At 41.8% G+C, this 26,805-nt stretch overlaps 2 protein-coding genes across 9 annotated transcripts in view; one reads left to right on the top strand and one right to left on the bottom strand.

Moving 5' to 3' along the window:
* Nucleotides 1-7,359, bottom strand: part of LPIN3 (lipin 3) — a 70,068-nt gene extending 62,709 nt beyond the window's left edge. The window contains exon 1 of one of the 3 annotated variants that reach the window (XR_006415687.1): nt 1,584-2,005. Coding sequence is in view for 1 of the 3 variants with exons in the window: in XM_044440255.1 (XP_044296190.1) it covers nt 1,584-1,697 (114 nt within the window). In the remaining 2 variants the exon portion in view is untranslated. Of the gene's footprint in view, nt 1-1,583; nt 2,006-3,097 lie in introns of those variants that run through there. The other 2 variants (XM_044440257.1, XM_044440255.1) reach the window with 2 other exon arrangements.
* The window catches only part of ZHX3 (zinc fingers and homeoboxes 3), a 58,592-nt gene continuing 34,037 nt past the window's right edge, over nt 2,251-26,805 (top strand). For 3 of the 6 annotated variants that reach the window (XR_006415688.1, XM_044440261.1, XM_044440260.1), the window contains exon 1: nt 2,251-2,472. The gene's annotated coding sequence lies outside the window, so the exon portion shown is untranslated. Of the gene's footprint in view, nt 2,473-21,535; nt 22,716-26,805 lie in introns of those variants that run through there. The other 3 variants (XM_044440263.1, XM_044440262.1, XM_044440265.1) reach the window with 2 other exon arrangements.

Consider the following 26,805-nt stretch of genomic DNA (forward strand, 5'->3'; position numbering starts at 1 on the left):
TACACATGGTGTAAAGAACTTATATATTAATCCAAACTGGATGGATTGCACTGCAATCCAAATAGGCAGTAGAGGGTACTGGTCCCTGAATCAGTTCCCAATATATCAGCAGGATGGTATCATATCCCAAAACTATGCCTATTCACTACCCCTCCACATATATGCAGTAGGTGGTACCCTCTGCCAGACTGGGTAACCTCCCAAACAGACAAAGGAAACACTGTGGACATAATCTACCTTGACTTTAGCAAAGCTTTCAACATAGTGCCCCACAACATTCTGAAAAGCGAATTAGTAAAAAGTGGACTAGATAGAAAAACTATGAAGTGGATCCGAAACTGGCTGCTAAATTGGACACAATGAGTGTTCCTCAATGGCAGCTTCTCAAACTGGAGGGAAGAAACTAGTGGGGTGCTGCAGGGCTCACTTCCAGGCCCAGTGCTCCTCAACATCTTTATTAATACTTAGATGAGGAAGTACAAGGAAAGATGATCAGATTTGCAGAATATACAAAACTGGGTGGAAGAGCAAACACCATAGAAGAAAGAATGAAAATCCAGAAAAATCATGACAAACTCCAGCACTGGACTGAAAGCAACAGAATAAAATTGAGTGGGGACAAATGTCAACTCCTTCTAGGAAAAAGAAACCAAATGCATTGATACAATATGTGGAATATGTGGCTTAAAAGAACCAAAGAAGACCTAGGATTTATTGTGGACCACAGGCTAAATATGAACCAACAATGCAATGCAGTTGTAAAAAGGGCAAATGCATTAATTGCATCAATGCATCTTAATTAATAAGACGCATTAATAGAAGTATTACTTTCAAATCATGAGAAGTTGTAATTTCCCTGTACTCCTCACTAGTCAGATCTCACCTGGAATACTGTGTCCAGTTCTGGGGACCAAGATTTAAGGAAGATGAAGAAAAATTGAAAAGGGTCCAGTGGAGGGCAACAAAAATGATCCAGGGTTTGGCAACACTGCCCTATAAAGAGAGACTTGGAAGAACTGGGCATGTTCAGCCTTGAGGAGAGAAGGGGACATGATATCCCTCTATAAGTACTTCAAAGGCTGTCACAAAGAGGAAGGTCAAGATCTCTTCTTGCTGATACCAGAGTATAGGACATGGAATAGTCAGTCAAGCTGTGACAACCCAGATTTAGGCTAGATATCAGGAGAAGCTTCCTCACTGTCAGAGCAATACAACAGTGGAACCAGCTGCCTAGAGAGGGGGTGGGCTTTCCCACACTAGAGGCATTTGGAGAGATACTGGACAGCCATTTGAGTGGGATGGTGTAAACTGGTGATCAGCAGAAGCAGGAGGTTGGACCCAATGACCTTCTTGGCCCCTTCCAACTCTACTATTCTATGTAATACATGAATGCTTTTGTCCAGGGTGAATTATACAACATGGAAAGGAAATGTATGATGAAGTAACAAGAATTCAGGGTGAATATCTTCACACCCTCCATCAGTGGTGTAGTTGGGTAACTTTTGATGCTGGACTTAATGGTATTAGCCCCCGCCCCCACCTCGCTCCCCATTACTTTCTCAAAAAGTAGCAAGCCAGCCCACCTGTACTTCGGAGCATTTCTTTCCGTTTTGCTGAATGACCACCCCCACGTCATCGGCCCAGAAGTCCGAACCTGAAACACCGTCCTCTTCGTATGCACGTGTGATATTTGACATCCCAGCATCTTCTCCCTTTTTGCCACTGGGGATATGCCCCCCTTTAATATTTCTGCTCTGGTGAATAAATGTGGCACTGAGAGGGAAAGAAACGGAGCATGCATTTTTTTCATCATTACTATTAATGTTGCGTTGGGGAGATAAAGTAGTCCTATTCTGCGCTCCTCTCCATGCATATACAAAAAAGGACCAGAAAAATCGGACGCGTAGAAATAAGGAAAGCTGGAGGCCGGGTGAGAGCAAAATAACACCGAGTTAGGAGTAACAGCGGTGCAATAACATAGCCCTCAAATGCGAATCCGAAGCAAGAGACTCTGTCCCCTGTCCGCCGGCAAAGCGAAACAACGCCGTAGCGACACTACTCAGTCCCCACAACGCATGCGTACACACCGGGGCTGGCTCGGTTACGTCAGAGTCCTTGGGCCCTGGTCCCCCCCCCCCCGCGCCGCCGCCGCCGCCGCTCTTCCTTGCTCAAGATTACAGTGTTGCAGACCGAACGCTGATTTCTCGGTTTGTCGCGCCCGACCGCGCCGCGCCACTTTCCGCGTCCCCCACCTCTCGGCGCAGCGAGTCCGCCGCGCGAGTCCACCCCTAGCCTTACGTTGGTTCCGTGGCGTAGGTTCGGCAGCGCCCCCTCCACCCTCCTCCCACCCCCGCCCCCACGCAGGACTGAGCCACAGTCGGGGCCTCGGCAGCTGGACAGGAGGACGCGCCTCTTTCCCTTTCTTCCCTCGGACCAGCGGGCTGACCGACCGGGAAGCGGCGATTGCTGGAGGTGAGTCCCGGGGACTCCAGCGCTCGGCGGGCTAGATGCCTACTTGCCTGCCTGCCTGCCTGCCAAAACACCTCGCGGACGCTCAGCACTCCGTCCCGCCCCAGTCCTGGGTGCTGCACCTTATCCTGTCCACGGAGGTGCCCGGTCCCCCGATCTCAGTCCCAGTGCTCACGCCCCCTAAGCGATTCTGACATTCTCCTCTGCACCGCTGTCCTTTCTGGCTCAGCGTCCCCGGACCCCAGTTTTCACGCCCTCGGTCCCCCAGTTTCTGCCTTGCGCTCGTAAGACTCCTTTCCCATCCATATGGCCTCTTTGCAGATCTTGGCTATAGCGTCCGCTGAGCACACCGTCCCCGCCCCCGTTTTGACCCTCTTTCCCACTTGTCTTTCCCCGAGACCGTGTCCTCCCCATTCCCACCCGCTTGGGCTCCCTGGCTGTCATTCCGGCTTGCTCGCCCCCTTCCGGACACTCCCACCCTGCTCTTCTGGGCCGGTCCCCCACTCTGGCATCCATCTCCCTTTGTCTTACCAGAGACACTGTCCCCCCATACAACAGCAGCCCCCTTTCTCAACCTCACATTCCTCTGTGCATCCCCGCCCCCTCCACGGCCTTCCCATGCACTTACACTTGTGTTCTCACGGGGTCCGCCTTCCCCACTGCTCTTGAGCCCTCCAGCCTCCTTGCTGTGTTATCTCCCCATCCCAGCCTGGTGCTGTCCTCCACCCAGCCACACTCACCTCACCCCAGGGCTTTCAGTAACTTATCCATCCTTATCCCGTGTTTTCCCACCACTGCCTCACCCACTTTGACAGTCACACACCGATACTCTCCAACTGTCCGCTTCTTCCCATCCAACTGGAAAGTCCTCCCAAATGCCTTTCCTTAGAGACTTTGGGCTTGCTTTGATAGCCTCCCCCTTGTCCTAAGAGGGATGGCAAAGAATACGAGAGCAGTGTGTGCAACCTTTGCATGGCTCTTCTAGTTTTCTGACTTCAGTGTCCTGTTGGAAAGTTTAATCCCACCACCATCATCCTCATCCTCATCTTCATCAAATTCACTTAGAAGTATAGTGCTGGCCCCCAGTTTGGATGGCTTTAACAAATTCATGGGGCAGATTGCTATCCATGGCTACTAGTCCTGAGGACTATATGCTATGTATGGTCTCAAAGGCAGTATGTCTGTGTAGACTAGTTGCTGGGGAAATTGGACCTGAGGGTGGTCTTGCACCTGTCTCCTGCTATGGGATTCAGGGGACAGCAGGTTGGCTGCTGTGTGAAGAGGATGCTCAAATAGATGAGTCCTCAGTTGGATCAAGAACAGCTCTTATTGTGTTTTCATGTTCTTACTTTCACACTGCATTTCTTACATATCAGTCCCCACCAGGATCCTGTGTTCGTATTTTGGTCCTTGCTGGAGTGCATATTTTCTATTATTCTATTCTATTCTATGCCTAACTATCTGGGAAATGGGGGATAAATATGATTTACCCTGCTACCTGACTATGGTTGTTGTAAGGATGACAACTAGGTCATGGCTATGAAGTTCCTCAGGCACTTGCAAGCATTAACATACGTGTGTTGTTGTTGCTGCTGTACATTTTTAAATTATCCATACCATCTCCCTCATATTCTTTGGGTTCTGTAGCTGTTCTGCTTCCTTCTCAGATCTTACTGCTTGTGTTTTTGTTCCTTTTTGCTGCTCAGTGGCATTTATATGGATTTTTGACTTCTTGTAAAGTTTCTGTGGTACTTGGCTTGGTAAGGCAAAAAAAGCTTTGATGGCAATTTAACCTGACTCCTGAGGATGCTGTCCTTGTAGTGAGGGAGCAACCTCAGAGGTAATCTCTCACCGTGAAAACAGCAACTAGTCTTGTAGCACCTTATTGACTAACAAATGTAATGCAGCCTGAACTTCTGTGGATCACAGTTCACTTAAGGTACAATCCTAGTTTGGATGATAGAAAAGCCTCCTGCAGTTCTCAGCATGTCCAGGTACACTGGGAGTTGTGGGTCTTTTTTCTGTCTAAGCTTGCTTAGGATCATGCTCTTAATCATGTATACACACACACACACACATGAATGCACCATGTAGAAAAAGAGAGGTATTGTGAAATCATTAGAAACAGGCTGAATGGTCATCAAACGCTATAAGAAGGGATTTCCAAAATTCTGGGACTATCGCTGAGAGGGCCTTATTTTCTGTGCATGCCAACCTGAGTAATTATAGCAATAGGTACAGGGGATGATCACTGAGGCAGATCATATGGCTGGGCAGGAATGTATAGGTAAAGAGAGTCCTTCAAATAACCTGGCCCCAAAAGGTTAAAGCCAGAACTTTACTGGGATATGTGTCACAGTAACATAGAGTTGCATCATTCCCAAGTACATGTTTGCTTGGCCATCATGTTCCTTGCATGCCAGCTTGTGGTGAACAGTAGATTATCAAGGTAAGTGCTTTGTTTATAAGTCTGTCTCACTTTGACAGGCAACTGAGAATACATGCCATTTTGCAAGGCATTTGTTGGCTTCCATCAGATCAAAGTATGGCAATGAAGAGTTGGCACTTTTTCTTGGGCCTTTATCCTTGAGCATAGCACTTAACTTTCATGTTGATGGTTTTGAAAATGAAACAGGTTTGCTTTCTTTCATTTGGCATTGGCTGCTTGGCTGAAGTAATCACTTCAAAAAGTTCATGCCACAGCACATTTGTACCTGTAGTTGAAAAATTCTGGCAAGGGGGTTGTTTTAAACTGTGATCAGAACTAGCTGGGGACCTGAGTATCATAGTGACCACTTCTTTTAAGCAAGCCATGATTTTAGTACAAATGCAAACATTTTTCAGTGCAGTTTTGTGCAAGTGACTCAAGTACAACATGGTCACTTAGGATACAAATTGTACCCTGGCCCTATATTTGTGTGATTTTCCCCTGAGGATGGGCTTTTTGTTTTTCAACTGAAATCAGCTAAAGAAGGATGCTCTTTTAAGTGGTAGGCCAGTAATGATATGCTTAATTCTTTCTCCAGTAATGGTATGCTTAATTCTTTCTCCTTCTGATGTTTTCCCACCAAGTTCCCATTCTCCTCCCCAGCTCCTTTTCTTCATGCAGAGACAAAGGTACAGAAAATAGTATGTGTTTCCGTGCAGTATTAAAAGCAGTTGGGAGTAGGTTTGATGGAAAAATGACTGACACGGACAGGTTAAAGCTCCCACTTACTTTTTCCCTGCCCCTAGTTGTGGCTGCTTCTCATTTAAAAGAAAACTCAATGGAAAGTTTCATAGGGTGCAGTCTGAAGCAGGGGGATCATAATTATGCATGTTATCAGTTTGAAATAATGATATTTAATGATATTCATGAATCACATGCATTAATAGAAGTTTTTGAGCAATATACAAAGCAATACAGTACTCAGTTATACTTAAATATTGTGAATTATTACAATATATGAAAAACAATTAATTTCCTGGAGATGCTTGGTGGGCAAACCAAGTAGGTGCAAAAAACTGGGGAGGGTTGTTGCCTATCTAATTTCCAGTGGTAGGGAATTACAGAAAGTGCCATCAAGGACTGGATCTCTGGAATGTCAGGCACCATCAAAGATGTATCTCCTGATGTGCGTAGCATCTGAATGGGCAAGTAGTAGGTCAGTCTTATTTCTTTAAGTAATCCGGCACTGAGATGCTTGGGAATTTGTATCTGTCACTCTCATGTATCTCCAGTTGTTTGTATTGCTTTGCACAATCCTTTGGCTAAAAGTACTAAATCTGACAGAACCAAAAAATATGTAGTCTAGGGTGCAATCCTATCAATTGTGCTCACACTGCTTGGAAATGTTCTGAGGCTTCCAAAATTCCTGTATCTTGCCAGATTGCAGCTAGCTGAGTGGGAAGGTTCTCACCTCCCCATCCTCTGCCTTTGGTGAGTTTTGCCAGATGGGCTTTCCTGTTCACCTCATGGGTAGGGTAAGGAAGCTGGGGAGACTCGGGATATCCCATATCCTCCCCTCCTCAGTCTCCTCCCCCTTTCCTCCTCCTCCAAAGTTGCCTTTCTGACCTCAGAGAATGACTGGTGTTTTCCATGCCAGCTGAGGACAGGGGAGGGATGAGGGTCACATTTCTGACTCCCCCACCCAAGCTCAGACCCTGGAAAGGTTTTTTCCAAGCAATCCTATAGTCCATAGAAGATTGTTCCAAAGACCACAGGACTGCTCTCTTACAGGATTACTTTAATGGCAGTTGGAAAAAAAAATCAAGGCTCTTTGTGTGTTTATTAATGAGGAAGTCCTGTTGAGTTTGACAGGGCTCACCGGCAGGTGCATGGCTTCTAGCTTGTGGGCTAAAGATGTTATACAGTTGATGAAGAAAGCAATAGTATCAACTCACTACTCCTGAAGAATTTGTAGCAAGAGTCCAAAGCCATGGCCGGATACTCTCATCCTAACTTAAAACATTGTTTTTTGTTTCCTGTAATGCTGAGGACCAGAACTGATATGTCTCAGATAGCAAGAATGCTATAATCAAGTGTTCAGAAAGACATGCATTTATAGTTTAGGCAGGCATGTCCTTCCTGGACTCAAGGACCTCATATTTGCACGTAGCTGACTAGAGAGGTTCTTGGGAATTGGAAATGTTTGAGTGGGTTGCCAATCCCAGATGGAAAGAGCATGTGTTAGGGTCTTGCGTCACTTTCACTCATATGCTTACTGTTTCTGGGAAATCACTGGTCAGAGATTATGATTTTTTTAAACAAACAAATAAACCCTTTCCTAAAGGGTTTAGGAAGGGAACAGAATTGAATGTTTTATATTCTACCAACTATTACCCCTTCTCCTTAAATATTTCTCTTTATTTGCCTCTTCCATATGCAAGCACAAGCAACCACCCACCCAAAGTGTTCCCAATCACAGATGTTGAGAACAAACATAGTGTAACCATTTATTCAACCCATCTTTTTTTGCAGCAGCAATTTTAATTTAGGATTAGTTTACTCTGTGTTCTTTCCATGGGAGCACTTGTATTTCATTAGTCCCAAACTCAGGATCATTATGTCCTAAGGAACTTTGATGGCTAATTCTCTGTGGATACGAAGGAGCCAAAAGTTTCCTCATGAGCTGGAACTCCTTACAGTGAATGAATTATATATGTTTAAGAGCATGGAGGGAACAAAAGAGCAACCAAATCAAGTAGAGCAGAAAACAGGTGAGAAGGGGAAGGAACTGAATTTCAAAAAGAATTTCCTTTATAGCTGAAGATATTTTTGTTTAATTGTAAGTTGGCTGGCACTGAAGCCCTGCACTGAGTTCAGGCATGATGCTATTTGGACATTTAACTTCCTTCTTAGCAGTGCCAGTCTTTACAATTCCTCATCCCCTGAAATGCCCCCAAATGATATTCTCTAAGGTTACTTTTCTGGCTGCAGAGAAGCAGGCAGTATGCTTTTCCCAAGCCAGCTGCAAGAGGAGAGGGAGATCCAAGCATGGATTCCCAGGAGGAGCTGTTTTCCATCCTCATACCTGGGAATCTAAAAATTCCTATGGCCTTATAGAGGCTGTCTGGAAGCCACTGGATGCGTTGCATGCTTAAGGGTGTGTTGCATGCTTATTCAGGAATGAATACCACTGTGACCAGTGGAACCAGTGATAGGCATGACATGAGCGGAGCCGGCTGGGGCTGGGGGTCAGACTAGATGGCCCAGGAGACCCCTTCTGACTCAGTTTCTATGCTTCTATGTAGCTCTTCCAAGGAATGCATGCACAGAATTGCAGCTCTGCATACAAAGTAGTGTAGGAAATTAATCTGTCAAACCCATACAGCAATAACATTCACATTGTTACTTTTGCTAACTGTATCCATTTGTACAGGCAGGAAACTGAAGTGTAGCTGCTTCCATGGTTGTCAGGATATGGCAGAAGAAATGTCTTGCTTAATTGTAGCTATATTGATTATGTTGTCTGGTCACTTATGTCCTACATTGCAATTCTGGTTCAAATGGAATGATAATATTTGAAAATGTTAAAATACTTGAACTAATAGTGATTGGTTCATCTCGCTAGAATTGGCTACCGACGGGCAGTGGCCCTCCACAGTTTTTGGCAAGGGGTCCTTCCCATGGTCTCCCAAGCGGTCCTTTCAACTGGATGTGCCAGGAGCTGCAGATTGCCTTCTGCAAGCAAAAGAGATGATCTGCTTTGAGCCAAGCGCATTGTATGTGGTGATGCAGTTGTGATGGCCGATGACGCACCGAGCTGGCCTGACGAACGGAGTATGGCAGGTGTGGGAGATACACGGGAGACAGTGGCTTGTTACTGACCCTCTGGGCTCATCCGCTTTCCAGAGCCAGGAGGATCCTGGCTTTTTGGGATAGTGCCCTGTCTCAAATTGCCAGCAGTTCTGCTCCTAAGCGATGGCCTTAGTGGGACAGGAGTTAAACAATGGGTCCCTGACTTAATTCTCACTGCTGTTCTGTGAGGGTTTATTATGACAGGGGTTTATTTATTTGTTTGCTAACCTTATATCCCACCTTTTTTCTACAAGGAACCCAAACAGCTTACATAATCTTCCTCCTCCTCTCCATTTTGTCCTCACAACAGCCCTTTGTGGTAGGTTACACTGAGAGTTCATGACTGTCCCAAGGTCACAAGTGAATTTCATAGCTGAGTGGGAACCAGAACCAGCTTCTTATAACTCCCAGTCAGCACTATAACTAGGCCGCAGTGACTCCCAATATTTCCCCACAGGGGTGGTGGTAACATACAGTGCAGTGGTTATGACCTTGAAAATGCAGTAGAGACTGGGAGAGTTGGGCATCGCCTGATCTGGTGTTGCCAGTTTCTGGGTTCTTGTTTGTTTTGGGGAAGTAGTGGAGCACCTTCTTTGCATGCAAAATTTCTGAAATAAAATTTTAGGCATCTCAGGGCAGGACTGGAATAGAGTTAGTGGCAGAGCACATGTTTTATATACAGAATTCCTGTGTGAAACACTGCTACTCAGTTGGCAGTCTTGGGCTACATGGACCAGTGGCCTGACCCAGCCTAAGATCACTTTCTGTATTCATAGGGCATGTGTGAAATGCTGGAGAATTGCCCCCAGTTCAAGCCCCACCATGACAGAAGCTGCTAGCATCTCTGGGTGGTGTTCTTTTAGGGCACATCGGTAGGATATTTGCTATTTACAGTGCTTTTTTTTTTTGTCATAGAACACACCAGAACGGAGTTCCGGAACCTTTTTTCGACAGATTTTCCAAGTTTTAAAAGTAACTTTTGAAAATTTGATGTTTGGTCCATGTGGATTTGAACTGCCCTGTCGAGCATAGCAGGTCGGCAGCAAAATAATTAAAACAGTGCATGTGGGCTGCTTGTGTGTCGAATCTGATGCGTGTGTACTTCGTCCACACTGGTTGTGATGGCGCTGCTCAGCTTGTGGCGCTGCTTGGCTTGTGATTGGTCATGTGGTCACGTGCTGAGTGCTTCCTGCGGGTGGCAACCGTTATGTTTCGTTACACAACTGATGTGTGTGGGTGTGTGTACAGTGATTGACTACATATGAAAGGTAAATAATTTCATGAGTTCCGGCACCTTTTTGCTTACAAAAAAAGCACTGGCTACTTATATGCCACTTTTTCAGGCCTCTTATCAATTGCACTTCCATATTTTGTCAAGGGAAAGTTAGTTTTAGTCCCATGGTTCATCTGTGGGAGGAAATTATTCACAATTTCTCTATGTGGGGTGGCAACATTTAAAAGACACTTTCAACAGAGATCAAACTGACTGATTGAAGAGCTTGAACATTGGTAACCTCCAGGAATGTATCCTTCTGGCCCTGTCCAGGGTGATTTTCATGTTGAGGAGCTTTCGGGAATACTGTGAACCTTTTGTTTGTTTGTTATACCCTGCATTTCTTCCTCTGTCAGGAAACCAAGGTGCTTACCTATTCCTCTCCATCTCTATTTTAGCCTCACTACAAGCTACGAAGGTTTCGCTGAGAAACAGTGACTGGCCCAAATTCACCCAGTGAGCTTCGTGTGGTTAATAACATATAAAGTCCTTGACAGTTTTGTAATTTTTATTTGCACTACAGTCCTGTGAAGGGGATCTTCAATGCTTCTTTCTTTACTTATTCTAGAACAGAGACTAAGAAATGGAAAGTTTGTGGGTTCATTTGCGCCTTTCTGCCTTCTGAGATTTGGATAGATATAGATAATATAGGCATGGATAGAAATGTAGATAGAAATAGATAGTGTCTTGAGAGTGAAAATGGTAAAAATATTGCTGATAAGACCGCAGTATTGGTAAAGCATTTTTCAGTTCTGTAAAATGTTCCATGCAGTCTGCTTTCTTGCATGTGGAACAGCATGATCGGGACCCCATTTTGCAGATGAGGAACTGAAGGAAGTATCATCCTTCCATATTTTGATGGAGTCAGGATTAGAACCCAGAGTCCAAGTATCTGTTGGAGAACATTGCAAATATACAGAGTATATTTAATAAGTTTGTTCGTGTTCTTAAGAAGGAGCAACTTGTTTCCTTAATTCAATCAACCTTTGAAAAGGTTCACGAGCTTTACTACCCTTAATTACCATTTCAGGTGGGGGAAAATCAGCTACCCTTGGGTTTTGAATCTTGGTCCAAGGGGAACACTCTGTCCTTTGTACCTCCATCTTATGTGGAAGTTCTCTGAGCCAGTTGTGGCATGTAAACAATTTTGTGAAAAAAGAATGTTTGCATAGGGCAATATTGACTGTTGAAGGGAGGTTATTCCTAAAATTTTCTTACTGATTCCCATCATAGTGGAATTTTCCACAGTGGGAATTGGTTGTGCTGTGTGTCCTGGGTTTGTTTGTAGGTGACTGTTTTTCCTGGTTGAAACTATTTGTATGTGTGTCAGTTTCAGGGTAATTTTAGAATGATGGGTTGTGTGTTAAAGCTTAAGGACGCAGTCCTGTGCATGTACATACAGAAAAAAGGTTCAGCCTGCCTGGCTGGGGAATGCTGGGAGTTGTAGGACTTTTGTTCTTCCAAACATGCAAAGGATGGTGCCCTCGATTTGTTGGCCTCAGAAGCAACACTGTTTATAAATTTACTTTAATTGGGGTGGTTATAACCCCAGCTAACTAGGTAAAGGTCAAGGCCATTATGCTGGAAACAAAGTTAATTTAAAATTTCATAAGCAGCAAGAGTTTAGGGGGACTGTGATGGTTTGGAAGGAAGGGCTTGTTTTTGGACCAGTACTTCTATAAAGCTAAGACTATATTAGTCTTTTTGCCCGCTAAATCAGTCTATATAATTAGAAAGTTATTTAACTTTGGGATCAGCAGCAATATGTGAAATGTTTCAAGGATGTTTCACTATAATCCAGAAAGCACTGGCATTCTTGTAACTTCTGTCTGTCTGTCTGTCTGTCTGTCTGTCTTTCTTTGACACTTCTGAGGAGGTAGTAAAAATTGATGCTGTCAGGCAACTGGCAGGCCACATACATGACTGCTTGACTTTCTGGATACACAGGATATGACATCAGTTTTCCATCTATTTATATTGGAAAACACAATCTCAGAACTGTTTGCATCCTCTGGGATAAAGCAGTTGCCTCTAAAGACCAGATTATCAGTGTAGGAAGTCTGAAACATTAATAAGGGGAGAGGTGCTGATCCAAAGCCACTATATTTCTCTAGCTTTTTTTTAACTTATTCAGATTTCCTGGGAAATAAAGCATCAACTAGCATACCATAAAGCTTGTTCAGCAGTGGTAGTAGTGGGTAAAATGCAGTCACATGGAGGAAATGGTTTTGTGAAGCAGTCCTCTGGCTGCTTGGTCATCGAGTTGTTCCAAACCTTGCATATGCAAAACGGGCCCATGTCTCTTGCTTTCGGTTCTTTTTCCATTTTACTTTGTTGGCAAAGTTTCTTATCAAAGAGAGTTTCTTATGTCTTGGGAAAAGATGCCTTAATCTTCACTTCAGTTTGGAATTATAGTTTGCTCTAAAGATGTGCATTGTCCCTCCTGGATGTGCCATGGAATTTGATTTTTTTTCTCATGTCCAGCTAAAAGGCTAGTATTTAAATTTTTTAAATTAAAAGTGTGCTCCTTCCTCCTAAAACTGATGCTAATAACTAAGGAAAATGAAAACATGGCTTGTATTAAACCTTAAACCGTAAAAGACACTGGGAAGCCAATGTGATATGGAGGTCACAGTGTAGAATTAGCACTGGGTAGACCTAGGTTGTAATCTCTGCTCTGCCATAAAGCTGACTGCATGGCTTTTGGCCACCCACAAAATCTCAACCTAACCTACCTCTTAGGGTTGTTGTGAGGACAAAATGTAGAAGAAGAAAGGGATCATTTATACCACTTTGTGCTTCTTGGAAGAAAGGCAGACTATAATAAAATAAATAAATAAATAAAATTGTGGCTTGTGGCCTCTTTGCTTAATTTTCCCTTCCCAGTGTATAAGCTCATTATTTTAGTCCAGGGAGGTATGGTTGGAAGAGTCATCTGGAAGGATTTATGTAACTGTAATATTCGGGTGTCCTCTTAATGTAACAGATGTTTAGTATTTGTCTTTGAATTCTGGTTTACACAAGTTTCTTTTGGAATTTATATGCCACCTACTGTTTTAAAAACACAAAGGTAACATTTGCAAGGGTTAGCAAAATACCCAAGGCTTTGTTAGAACCCTCCTCTGTTTCTTACTATTTCTTAAGTAATTTTTTCTTACTGCAAATACACCCATTAAGGAGGAAAAGATGGGACAGCTGCACAATGTCTTCTGATTAGTAGTGCTAGGAGTTGTCCATCTGGAGGTGCCCAGTGTTTTAACATTTCCCCCCTATGCTGGAGGTTTTGGTACCTTTTATTTCAGCAGAAACAAACATTGTTAATCCGAGGTTCAGGGACTCTGGTTCAATATCAGTTTGATCATTTAGATCAACCACATTTTTCTAGCTATGAGTACAAGAAACATGTTGTTAGTGTGATATTAATCTTCTTGCATGCTATTTTGATCTATGTGTCTAAACCACACTCTTTCTTAGTATTGACGGTGATGCTCACTACTACTTCCTGGACTCTGTTTAAAAAGACAGTAAATAGCACTGTTGTCTGCCTCTTGTCTTCTAAGTTCAAGGGGGTGTGTGCTCAATATTTGGGTTGAAGAATTCTTAAGAAAACCAAATCATCCTGGGAATCATAAAGACTACATGAAGAGTGGTTTATTTCCTTCTGAGTCAATAATGACTCAGATGTTCTAGCTCTGTGCTCCAGCCTTGATGTGCTAATGCTGAGCCATCTGGCTCAGTAAACTTCCAAAGTAAAGTATTAGCCATTTCCAGATTTGTTCATTCTCTTTTGAGAGTACACTAGCCACTAGTAAGGCTGTTCTATCCCTCCACCTCTGGGAAGGTTTCTGTACTTTTTGATAATATTCTATGTTGTTTTGTTCTGTTTTTCTTTTTTTAAAGAAGGTGACATTTGCAAGAGTTCAGATGCAGATTGGAATGATTTGTCAGAGTTCAGCTGCTTTATGTTAAAAGAATTTCTGTCCTCAAAAAGTATTAATTATTAACATAGTTAGATAGGGAGCCTCTGTGGAAGATGTGTAAATCGATTTGCCAGTGGTGATCAAAGTGACTTTTATGATAGCTCAACCATTAAATAAAAAACGAACTGTCAGTATAAATTCTTCCATCATTTGTTTTGTGTTTGTTGCAGGTGAATATAGTATGTTAGGTGCTAGCAACTTACATGTATTATTTTCAAAACATAGAATCTGATACTTCAGGTTAATTACCATAATAAGATCATTCTGTTGCTGAAGATGCTACTGACATTGAGCTTGTGTGCTTGTGATTCCTCTTTTGCAGTAGTTTTCAGGTGCTTTACAGGATATTGTTCTTCTCCAGAGCATTTGTTGTTCATTGCAAACATTTCTACAGCTTAAAAATGAATGAACGATTGTCTGGCATTACCTGTGAATTACAGCATGAAACCCTTGAGCATTTGTGAAATTCTGCTATACCGCAGTGCCACCTAGTGATTGTGTGATAGAACATAAAGAAGGGCAAGAAAGAAAACCCTGGGAGAAAAGCATGTGTAAAGGAGCTGTTCTTAATCCTACAAAGCATCCAAAAGCAGAACTCTTAGTGATGTGGCAGATTAAAAGCCTCATATAGAAAAGCCTGCTATTTTCAAATAATGGACTGGAATTTGGAGGGCACATGCCAACAATTATGCAAAGATTTCTTTCTGATATCAAATTACATACCTCTTTTCCATTAATGAATGTGGCAGTAACATTTCTGGTATATGTCAGTGGTAACCTGCATTCTTGTGGTGATAGTGTCAATTTTCCTGAGAGCAGTAGATTGTTCTTGCACCAGAAAGGACATCCATTTTGTGCCAGCACATGACTAATACATTTTATTAAAAATTGTCTCCCCACCCTCCCTCTATTTATCAGGTCCATCTCCTTCTCCGATTGCTTGATACAGTCACATGAAGGGAAGTACTACTCAGTGACACAGCATGTGCTTTACTTGAAGAAGGTCCTGGGATGCACCCTTCATGTCTCTCAATGGGGCTGGGAAAGACCCTGACCTCCTGGACAGCCAGTGCCAGTCCATCGTAATTGTACTGGGCTAGATGGCCAAGGGTCTGACCAGCGGTGAGACTTTACGTCCTACATTGTGGCCTTCGTTAGCAAAAGTGCTCTCTGTTTCCCTTAGGACTGCAGAATTTCAAGCTTGTATCAATAGGATTTCAGCTCTCTCCTAAACACAGGTTGCCACCCCTGCGCCTGTTGGTTTATGCACTCTAACACACATATTGATGCCTGGTACAGATAGCGTTTGTTACTGGGAGTGACTCCATGATGTAGAAAAAGGCAAGGAGATCAATTATTTTGGGGCAGGGGAAGGGAATTTTCTTCCAAAGTAAATTGGTTGTGCATCTCTTTGCTAATGGCTTGACAAGTAATTTGTTTTGAAAGAAAAATATGTAATTTGAGATAAGGCAAAATGATGGTGTAATTCACAGTAGGATATCCATTTTCATGACACAGTTATTATACTGCCATACTGACAGTGCTGTCTGCAATAAATAGTTCAGGGTCCCTCGGCATTGTGAGTTGGTGGACACATTTGGCATGGCCAGTCCCAAAACATTCATTATCTAAAAGGCAAATGATAAGACTCCAAGAAAAAAGAAATTGGCTGGGAACCCCAATACAAGGCAGAGCTGGAAATCTGAGCTATGCAACTATTGTTTTGAACCCACAGTTAATCTGGTCCACCAAGGATTTCACCAAAGTTAACTGATTTGACTTAGTGGCAAGAATCTTGGCCAAGAAATGTGCACAAAGGAGAGGCAGCATCTGAATCCCAAGTGCCAAATCGCATACTCATCACAGCAAAGTACAATTAATCACCCATTTCACAGAAGGTAAAGTAAAGGTGCTTATAGTCACATACACGTACCATAGATAACACTCCCCCCCCCACACACACACACATACATGTACATATACACAAAACCCAGGCAAAAACTGCATGAAAACCATGCAAAACATATACAGTATAGACAACTCTTTTCCATGCCTCACCATGTTCTCTAGCTCATCAGGATGTGCTCTGTGGTTCTGTACCTGTGGTTTATAATAATTTTGAAGAAACACATGTCGATGGAGGATAGATTAATTGTCCTTGAACTTCTAAAGCTGTGAACAAATAGGATGCCTGGCTCGTTCACAGGAAACCTGATGGGGGCTAAGTGGGTCATGCCTACAAAAACATTTGCTTCAGGTTAATAGAACCTTGTCACACCTCAGCTGCTGTTCTCACAGAGTGACAGTTTTGAGGGGAGGAGTAAGTGAAGGGTTAGGGTTAAGGCCCAAAGGGAGATCTGTGGTCAATATAGTTGCACAGCTGAATCATGCAGGTCATGTTTAGCCATGCCTGTCTGGTTGCACATGCAGGGCAATAGACTCCCATTTAAAGCAGGTGACTAAACCTATTGCTCTTTAAAATTAGTAACAAGCCAGGAAAAAGAGCTGAAACACTTCTGTACTAGCGGTCAAGAAAGATCAACTGAGGGGAGTAAACAAGTTAGCTATTTTTTATTAACAAAATAAGAAGTCACCTTGTTTGAGATCATGCTATGAATTGCCTTGTCTACAAAGTCTTTACTTTCTGAATCCACTGTTGCATGAAACCCAAACATCTTTGGTAATAAGCTGGTAATTATATACAGTTACTTAGGTTTCCAGATCAAATAATTTTTTTCTTCTCTCCATAGCTTGGAAATATATGGTGTTTTTTTATGGGGGCTCAGAGAAGCCAGTGTGTATATTTCAGTCTAGGGGACATCACCTAAGGAGAATACTTGTGGTTTGTGTATAACCAATAGGGCAATAAAAATACACTTTCTGTCCAAAAGCTGGAAAGACCTTAAGTAGCAGACATGCTGTTTGTGCTTGGAGGGTGCCTCTTCCTCTGAACCACATTCCATGCTACTTTAGATATTTTACACTTTTCCACACAGTGACGATGTTGTGCACAGAGATTTTTAAAAATGGAATGGCTTCCACTGTTGCCCTAGCGGCAATTGTGGTGCCGTGGTTCAAGTGTTGGACTTGGTCAATATGGATTCTAGTCCCCACTTGGCCATGAAGCTCATTGACTCTTAACCTTAAATACTCTCAGGGTTGTTGAGAGGATAACAATGAAGAGGAGGCAAACCCGGTAAACTACTTCGGATGATAAAAAGAAAGGATGATAAAATCTGCAAGTGGTTGAAATGAACCTTCAAAGGAGAGTTGAGGACAAAAGCGGCATAGCCACAAGTCCATCATCACTGAACCTGTGAAAGCTCTTCTCCAGGAGAAGTGAGTGATAGGCCTGATGTCGTTTCTTCTGGAGGCCAATTCCCATGACAGGTTCTACTTCTTGCAGCCATGGGTCTAGCTTCAAAGGACCATTGTGCTGGTAGCAAAGCTGACTGGAACTCACTGTGCGTCCTGTGAGGTTTGGAAAGGATTTATAGCTGTGCTATCTTGGAAGACAGTCACAAATAAAGTACTGCAAAGCAGGTTCTTTTTTCCCCCCTTTAAAAGTGCACATTCTCTGCCTGATCTTACGTGTGTATAGGGTCACATATAGCTTATTTGCAGATTGCTTTGTATGGAGGGAATGATCCCAGCATTAAAAGTACATTTAAGGGGAGGTGAGCCCAGTGTTAAATGTTAAAAGGAAAAAATGAATCTTTCAGGTAGTCTTACTTTTTCTGGGGAAGATGTATCCAAATCTTACAATGATTTACATTAACATGCAGATACCTATGCAAATATGTAATGAGGCTTAAGGTTCTTTTCAAAAGAAATGTGTTTACTTGGATCCAAGTATTACAATTCATTTTATGTCAGCTGGACTCTTCTTTTCCCTCCTTCTCTTATTTCCCCAGTTTTTACTGGACTAGTAATGGTATTTTGTGGTAATATTTTATAGTGTTGAAAATTGCCAAGTGTTTGGCTAATTGCACCATTGGGTGCAAACTCTCTGGAAAAATCCCTTGGAAGGGGCAGGATTGTGGAACAAAACTTCTAAATATTTTGAAACCATGGAGAAAAAAATGCTTTTGCCTCTGCTCCCTGGAAAACAAATTTGGGGAAATTTAAGCCACAGGTTGTAAAAAACAAAACATTGCTCATTTAATAGAAAATATTTCAAACAATCTTTTCACATCTCCCCCATCTTCCTATTTTTCATTTCAGGATTATTATTTTAAAATGGAAAATTATCCCATAGTTCCTGCTTTTTTCCAGCAGGCCTGCATATTTCTGAGAAGAGAAGTGGTGTCCACTGCTTTGCCAGGCAAAATAGTTTCAGTCTGAAGTCTTAAAAGATCAAATGAAGGTCAAGTTTCCTGCTACACTAGGAGGAGTAGAAGTTTGAGGGGAAGGCAAAGTGATTGAATTTCCCAATGAGAAGAAAGGATATGTAAATTCTGAGACAGAAAGAATGTAACCGCTTTGCAGCTGTATCTGTGAATTAACATTCTCTTCCATAACTCCCAGTCACCACCGTGTAAACAAAAATAGAGATGCTCGTAAACAGTGGTAACCAAAGGGTGGGCCGTTTTCATGGCAAAAGTGCTGTAAACTAGCATTTGTTGAGAATGTAGATGTGGAGCATTTGGAAGGGACAGTATATCAGTTGGAGGAAGGGGAACTTTACCTCTACCTGTACCTGCTGATTCTCCCTGTTAGGTCTACCCCTCCTCCATTGGGCTTACTTCCAGTTTCAGACACTGGCAAGAGGAAAATTGATTAAAAAATAGCCTGGGTAGGAGGGGGGAAGAGATCCAAGCAGCTGATTCGTGTTCTCAAAACAAGAAAGCTTTCAGAGATCAAGAAAGCAGCTTTGAATATATGTGGCTATTGGGATAACTTTCTTCAGATTTGTGTCAAAGTAGCATTGTGTTAAAAATACATTCTTACCATGTGGCATTTTAATTCTCCACTTTGACACAAACTTATTTGTTTTGATCCTTCCTGTGCAGCTGCAGATGTAATATCCAGAATTGTTGTCTTCATCTTCATAAACGGGCATGACAACTCTCTTTTATATGCTCCTCTGCCATTAATAAGTTTAAACTAGCCTGGTTAAACAAAACAATTTTGCCATTTAATTGATCACCCAGTAATGCATAAATTGCTCGACCAGAACTAGTCAGCTAGTGACATTCAGTGAATGAAGCTTCACAGAAGTCAGTGAGTTCCAGTCGTTCAGTAAGCATTTCAAGTCAACAAATTCCATGCACACTCAAAACATACATTTCCAAGAGAAGATATTCCTCTGCTGTGATGTGTCGAGGATGCAGATACTAAACAGAGTTAACTGTCCTACTTTTCCAGTATCCCCCTGCCCCCTGCCAAGAGTATACCTGAGATATTGTTGGCCACATTTTCCCAGTGTTCCCTAACAAATGTGCAGGTGGTTATCTCAACCGACACAAAGCTTTGGAATTCTAGGACCTGGAAGGAGCTATTCTAGTCAATCCACTGTTTGCTTGTTTTTCCCCCTCAATTACTCTTACTTGTTAATTTGGTTTTAGTGTAGTGTTTTTAATATTTTAAGTAACCTTTTAAGTAACCTTCTTATGCTTAAATCATCCCATAGCCATTCCAAGAAAGAGAGAGAGAGAGGGAGGGAGGGAGTGCAAAGACTTAGGTGGGGTACCTTCTGGCCCTGCTCATTGTAGGCTTTGTCCCAACACAATGCTCTCATATCTCCCCCCCTCCCCCGCACAGTTTTTTCTTGAGAGAATGGCCCTCCACAGAAAAATATATCCCTTACCTCTGGTTTATTGGTTTACTGGCAGTTGGGAAGGGAACACAATTATAGAAATTTGGCCAAATTTCTACTCTTGTATCAGAATCCTTTAGATAGATATGGTCAGTCTATTTTGGTCTAAGTGGACAGTACTGTACCTCCAGACACCTGCTGAAGAGAACCCCAAATTTAGGTGAAATATTGCTCCCTCAACCCACATCTGTGATTGAATTGGAAGATACTATAGAAAATGTCCATTTTTCAGTTTTGTTGGCTAACTTCAATTGTTAGCCCTCAAAAATCTTATGGCATCACCTTATCTCTTTCTGTTCTAAGAGAAAGTGGTTCTGACTGGAACAATGTCATATTCTTTCATTAAGTTTGATAGGCTATGGATATCAGTTATCCTTCATGATACCGTATGGCCAAGAAGTTAAATCAGAAAGGGATTTGAGGTGAGGTCACAATGAAATGTGCCAGTTCATAGAGCATTTCTGCCATACTTAAAAGCCTACTTTGTGTTGGGAGTAGGACTTTGATGTACCATAAAAGCTTCTTGTCATATAGTATTTAGATATAGAAATTTTCCAGAGTGGTATGTTTGAACCTTAATGCATGCATGTTTTATGGTTTAAATTGTTATGAACCATTCAGAGAGCTTCAGCTCTTGGTGGTATCGAAATATAATACATAAAATCTAATGAGAAAGTTAAGTGTTTGTCAAAGGAGAGACATCTCAGAAACGAACTGCTCAAAACTGTTCCAGGATATAAATAAAACAAACAAACTGTCCTTCTAACCGCCCCACTCCCCCCCACACACATCTTAATTACCAGTTCTTTCAGGTTTTGTACTTAGGTTCTCAACTGACTCCTTCTAGCTGCCTTTCTCACCTGGTCCCCCACAGGTATGCAAGCTTATAAAGAATGCTGAGAGTTGTACTTCTAATGTAATTGAGAGCCAGGGTGGTGTAGTGCTTAATAATAAGGGGCCGGGACCCAGGACATCTCAGTTGTAGTCTCCACTCAGCCATGCAGCCAATTGGGTGACTTTGGGCAGTAAGACTCTCAGCCCAACCCACCTCACAGAGTTGTTGTTGTGAGGATAAGATTGAGAGGAGAATTCTGTAAGCCAAGTTGAGTTTCTGGAAGGAAAAAAAGTGAGAGAAATGTAATAAACAAACAATTCAAGGCATGTGGAGGGCACCAGTGTGGCTGAAGATCACAAAAACAGGAATCCTCTTTTTGTAGTGCATATAGCATGAAAGGATGGATTGAAAGGTTTTATGAAAAGGAGATCCTTGTTTCAGCTCCACTTTAGAGTATAAACTTTTTAGTTATGCATATCCCAAAATCATGAAAAACTGTTATGTGTTGTTTCCTAAATAGGGATGGGTAATAGCAACTTCCCTAATATAACTGGGATTTAATTGAAAATAGAAAGAATCTTCCATAATGCCGCTGCTTGTCAAAATTGTATCTTGCCTTCCAGGTGTGGTAGCCAGTAACTCTCATCTTTCCCAGCCAGCATGGCCATTGGGATGAGAGATGCAAATTCATAAGAAGGGCACCAAGTTGGGGAAAGCTGCATTATTCTCCCTCCCTCTCTCCTCTCCTGCCTCTTCTAAGATTATGTTCTTCTGTGTATAATCTAAAATCAGAGATATCTGCTTCTTGATCTGTGCTTATGCAAATGTCTGTAAATTTAACTGATAATTGACTGAAACAAGCCTGCTTGATTAATTAGCATTTCCATAGTCCAGTTGTAGCCCTAACTGTAAAGCAATGTGCTGGTGGTGACCCTTCCAGCTGGCGTGGTCCTAAGGAGAGGCAGACCAGGCAGGGAAGATCTAGGAAAGGATTAGGGGGAGCATGAGTGTAACAGAGCAAGAGCCCAGTGTCTGAGAAGGCAGCATTTCAGTGGAAGGCAGGTGGGTAAGTGGATGAGAGAGCAAGGTTGGGGCTTGAGAGGGGAAGTGGTTCTGTGGAGTGAGATGAAGTGATGACTTGGTGCGAGGAGTCATGGGGCAGAGAGAACAGGCAGGAAAGAGAATTGCAGAATTGCATGTCGGTGCAAAATAACCAGTCAGATCTTTGGCTAATTGCCCCTGTTGCATAACAAGAATTAACAATAAGCAGCCTAGAAAAAGTTCAGAGCATAGCATAGCAGAACTTCTATAAACACTTTCAAAATAAAACCCACTGGCTCAGCACTTTTCATAGCTTACTGTCTCATTACGAGTTACATTTTTCCTGGCAAATTCTTGGTGCCTTGGTAGGTCAAGGTCTTGGTCATTCACTACTGGGTTCCATCCAAAGGATGTTGAAATGTTAACCACTGAGCAAAACAACCATATAACATTTGGTAGCCATTTTTTAAACCTGTAAATATTAGATGCAAGGTTAAGGTAGTTTGTGCCCTATTCTGGAGCCAGACTTTCCAGTGTATCCTGTCTTTATCTGCAAGTTAGTACAGAAATTTGAGCTTCAGTGCCTTCAGAATAATGAAGCCATTGGAGTACAGCTGCAGTCTGGAAAATTTGCCGTCCCAGAGCTCGCTGTGACATCACAAACAACACTCTGCTGTTATAGTTACCGAACGGTATTGGAATCTTGTGCATGAGAGTGGGTTAAATATTGTGAAAGCTACTTCCAAGTCTGAGCTAGGTGGGGGAAAACACCGAAACAGCAATATTGATGAACTTTCTGTACAGGTCTGATGTATGAGAGCATTTTGTTTTGAAGAGTATGGGACGTTAAGACTGAGTAATTCTGCAAGCTGTTGAAATATCCTTCTGAAGAAGTGGCAAGATCTGTTTTCTTCAGTGTAGCATAAACAGACTTTTTCTTTGCTCATTGTGCAATATTGGTGAATTTGGGCAAGCAGGAGACGCGACGTGGCTGCCTCAAAATGTACAGCATAACATCAGTAAGTGAATGGCACTCAATGAAATGCACTGTTTCCATACTACCGTTTTGCTGGATTTCCAAGCAACTGTGTAGGGCTGCTCATGCTAGATTTAAGGAAGAGTCTCTGTATATGTGTGCATGTGGGGTGGGTGGAGTAGTGGGGGGCAGAATGAGAGACAGACTAAGGCTTCATTTTATTGTCATTTGGATATACTAATACTTTATAAGCTCAATATACGTGTTGGCAGCCTAGAACCATTTAATAAATGATCTATTTTGTGTGTTTGTCCCTTCAGCGTTTCATTAGAGTTTTACAGAATAATTATCCTTCATATTTTCAGACAACTGCACAATGCTTAAGAAGCTTCTGTCTCCTTACTTACCTTCAGCACTCCCTGGTTTAAAATGCTGTTTCTGAAGTTGATCTTACTCACAGATTATTGTAGTATAAAAATGGATTTGTAATATCGATACTTGTAAGAATAATTACGTTATACAAAATAGATTTGGCTGGCATTAAATATCCCTGGAAATCTGCCCAGTGTAAGGACAGCAACACTTTATGCTACAATTGCTGGAGGAAATGCTAGGAAACTGCGTTTTCTAATCTACATTGTATATATATGTGTTCACATCTTTATACTTCCATGTTCTTGCTTCTTGGAATCCTGAATAAGTCAGGATTCTTAGGGGCATGTGTAACGTTTCCATATGTAACAATTTACTGTGGGAAATGCTGGTGCAACTTAACTATTTTTCCACATCAGTAACAACATGTCCTGCTGCCTGGAAGGTAGGTTGAGACTGCTCTAAGTTTGGAGATTCAATTCACTGTTTGAGTACCTGAAATGTTATATGTGGTCGAGTTGTCTCTGACTTATGGCTACCCTGTAACCGAAAGTCCTCCAAAATGTCTAAGCTGTGACAGCCCTTCTCAGCTCTTGTAATGTCAGGGCTGTGGCTTCCTTTATGAATTCATCTATCTCATATTAGGTCTTCTTTTCTGTCACTTGCCTTCAACCTTCCCTAGCATGATTGTCCTTTCCAGTGAGTCTTGCCTTTTCATGATGTGTCCAAAATATGACAGCCTCAGTATTGCCATTTTTGCTTCTAGGGAAAGCTCTGCTTTGATTTGATTTAGGACCCATTTGTTCGTCATGCTATCAGTCCAGGCAATTTGCAAAGCTCTCCTTGAGCACCATGTTTGAAACGTTTCACCATGTTTTCTTCTTGTCAGCTTTCTTTACTGCCCAACTTTTACACCTATAGTTAGTGAACATGTGATGTACTCCTGGTTAAACTTGGCTGATTCAACTCAAGCTGTTTCTCTGTTCTACCATGTGGCATACACTGTGCAAACTGCATGCTTTGGCTTCTTCTGTCCACTGCAAGAGTCTTCCTGGTAAAATGTACCTACTTGTTCGAATTACTTCTCCCACTCTAGTTCTTCTTACAGCATATCCTGCTGTTATGCACTTTGGCAGGTAGCTAGCAGTGCAGGAAGCCATTGCTTGGACATGTGCCCTTAGTGATCTAACTATCTCTCACAACCTGCAAGGGTCTTTGATGTCTGGTGTGCATTAGAGATTCCTTAATTCAAAACTTTATTTAAAATATTAGCTGTAAAGGGAGAGCAAATTAAGTTCTGTTGTATAGTAGCTGCAAATTGCACTTGCTTATAATAGGGATGGGAAAACTAGGGAAGCTTGAGCTTGATGGAGTTCCCCAAGCAACACTTCAAATCTTGACTCAAGTTTGCTCCCATCTTGCTTGCTACTGTGCTCTGGGGGAAAATATATTTTGAATGGAGAAAGTGAATTTTTCAGAAGTGTGTACTTTCCTCCACTAGCTAAAGTGTGGCAATGTGAATTTTAAAGTACACATTATGAAAAGTTGCACCTTTTAAATGTGAGCATACATTCAGGAATTTGTAAATGCTTTTGGAGACATGTGCTCCCATTTATGGTTGGGGTTGTGAATGGGAAATTTTTGAATTACTAATAAGTTGAAAGCACAGTCTCACATATCCCTATGGAATATGCATGAAATCACAGCCAATTTCCCAGCAAGTGGTAAGAGGTGATGAGAGTATTATATACAATTGTTTGAACTGATCTGGCAGACAAGATAGTGTCATCTTTCGGAATCTAAACAGATCAGGGTCTCATCAGTGCCTGGATGGACAGGTCCCTGGGAACTCCAGCTATGCAGCCTTGGGTGATCTATTACAGAAGGAAGGCAGGATATTAATCTATTAAATTTGTGAATACAGACCAAGTTCTACAAGTTATTCAATGCAGGTTATCTAAACATGAGCTCATTTTAATCCACTTTACTCTATTTGTGTCTGAATTTGTGACTTCATTTAGCTCTTGAGAGCTATGTAACTGCTAAGCGACCACACACCTGTCATTTCAGAAGTTAAAAATGTGAGCTAGGATTCTAAAAAGCATATAATAATGTGTTTGCAGGAATATAACAAATGGGAAAATGGGATATGAAATTAGCAGATGGGAATGATCCTCAGGTTAGAACATTTAGGAGATTATTGTCTCCTAAATCAGCTGCTAGTTGCCCTTATTTTGAACTCTGACTTCTATAGTTTACATTTGCAGTTATTATACATATTAAAAATCAAATACAATCCTTACCTTGTCTTTTCCCTCTTTTCTATTTTCATTTTTCAACAGGGCTTCATACGCTGTGACCAAATTTTTGCCAATTTAAAATACTACTACTATTACTTTCTTAAAATCACTAGATTTTTAAACTTATGAATACTGTACTGCATTTCATTTTAGCATTCTTTGATAGCTCTTCAGATTTTATTATGAAATCATAAGTAAAATCATCCTGTCCCCTGGTATTAGCTGCATAACCTCTTTTGTCAGCCTTGCTATGTGTTGGGAATTGCATTGCTACGTACTTTGCAATGGAACCTGTTTATTAACAGGTAAGCACCAAGAGCACTTTTAAAAATCATTAAAAGTTTGTTTCAATTTTCTGCATGTTCAAGGTACTCCTCAACCATGATGATGTGCAAATTATCATGTGGGAGGGTTTTTGTTTTATTTTGTTTTTTGGAGGTAGTTAATTTAGTGAAAAATCAATGTTTTAATTTTATTTCTTTGGAGGTTGATTTTCTTCTATTGCAGTTTTTGGGACAATCAAAAAAACCCTGTACATAAAATTCTAGGGGTGAGGGTGCCTCTAAGAAATGTTGGTTACATTTATTAGTTATTTATCATGTCTACAGATGCTTTGTCTGCAATCTGTTCCTTCCTTTTTTGTGAAAAAAGAGTATAGAGAATGAAGACATTTATTTTCTTAACAGTCAGATTGCTTACTTTCATTAACACTGCCATTGACAGGATGTTGTTGTGAGGATAAAATGGAGCTATGCAAGCTGCTTTGGGTTCCTCACAATAGGAAAAGAGGTAGGGTATAAATGCAGTGTAATAACAATCACCATCATCATCATCATCATCATCATCATCTACCAGTTTACATACTCTTTTGCAAACTATAAAGGTTAAAGGTTCTTTTCATTTTCTGTTAGAACTTTCTTTGTCACCCAGAACAACTAGATTTTCATAACTTAGTGGAAAATTGCTTATTAGTTTGGCTTTTGGAGCCACTATGCTTCCAACTGCATCTTTAGGTGCTTTCAGGTAAGCTACACTCTCACCTCAGAGGGTAGGCCAGACTTAATGGCAATTCTCAGACAAGGACAGTCACTTTTCTCTGTTCATAGAAAGATCTTTCCATTTCTTGTTGCTTGGAGGTTGCTCTCAGCATTTCCAGGGCACAATGCCACTGGCCTCCTTAAAAGAACCAATGCTTAGCAGGTTTGATTATCATAATACTAAAACCCAGGGTTATCCAGTGCAGCTGAATTGTGGGTAAAAGTATCAGAGCATTGATGTTAGTACTGCAAGATGCACTGAAGACAACAACTTGGATGACTTTAAAGGGGAATAAAACACATTTGAGGAAGAAAAAGCATTCAGCATTACTAGTCCTGATGGTTCTTGTTCCCAAGTATTCAGCAGCATTTACTGGGGAGCAAGAGCAGAGTTCTTTGTCTGATTCCAGAAGTGTCAACATTC

The sequence above is a fragment of the Varanus komodoensis genome, unplaced genomic scaffold (assembly GCF_004798865.1).
Source record: "Varanus komodoensis strain SLA01 unplaced genomic scaffold, ASM479886v1 scaffold37, whole genome shotgun sequence".
NCBI lineage: Eukaryota > Metazoa > Chordata > Lepidosauria > Squamata > Varanidae > Varanus > Varanus komodoensis.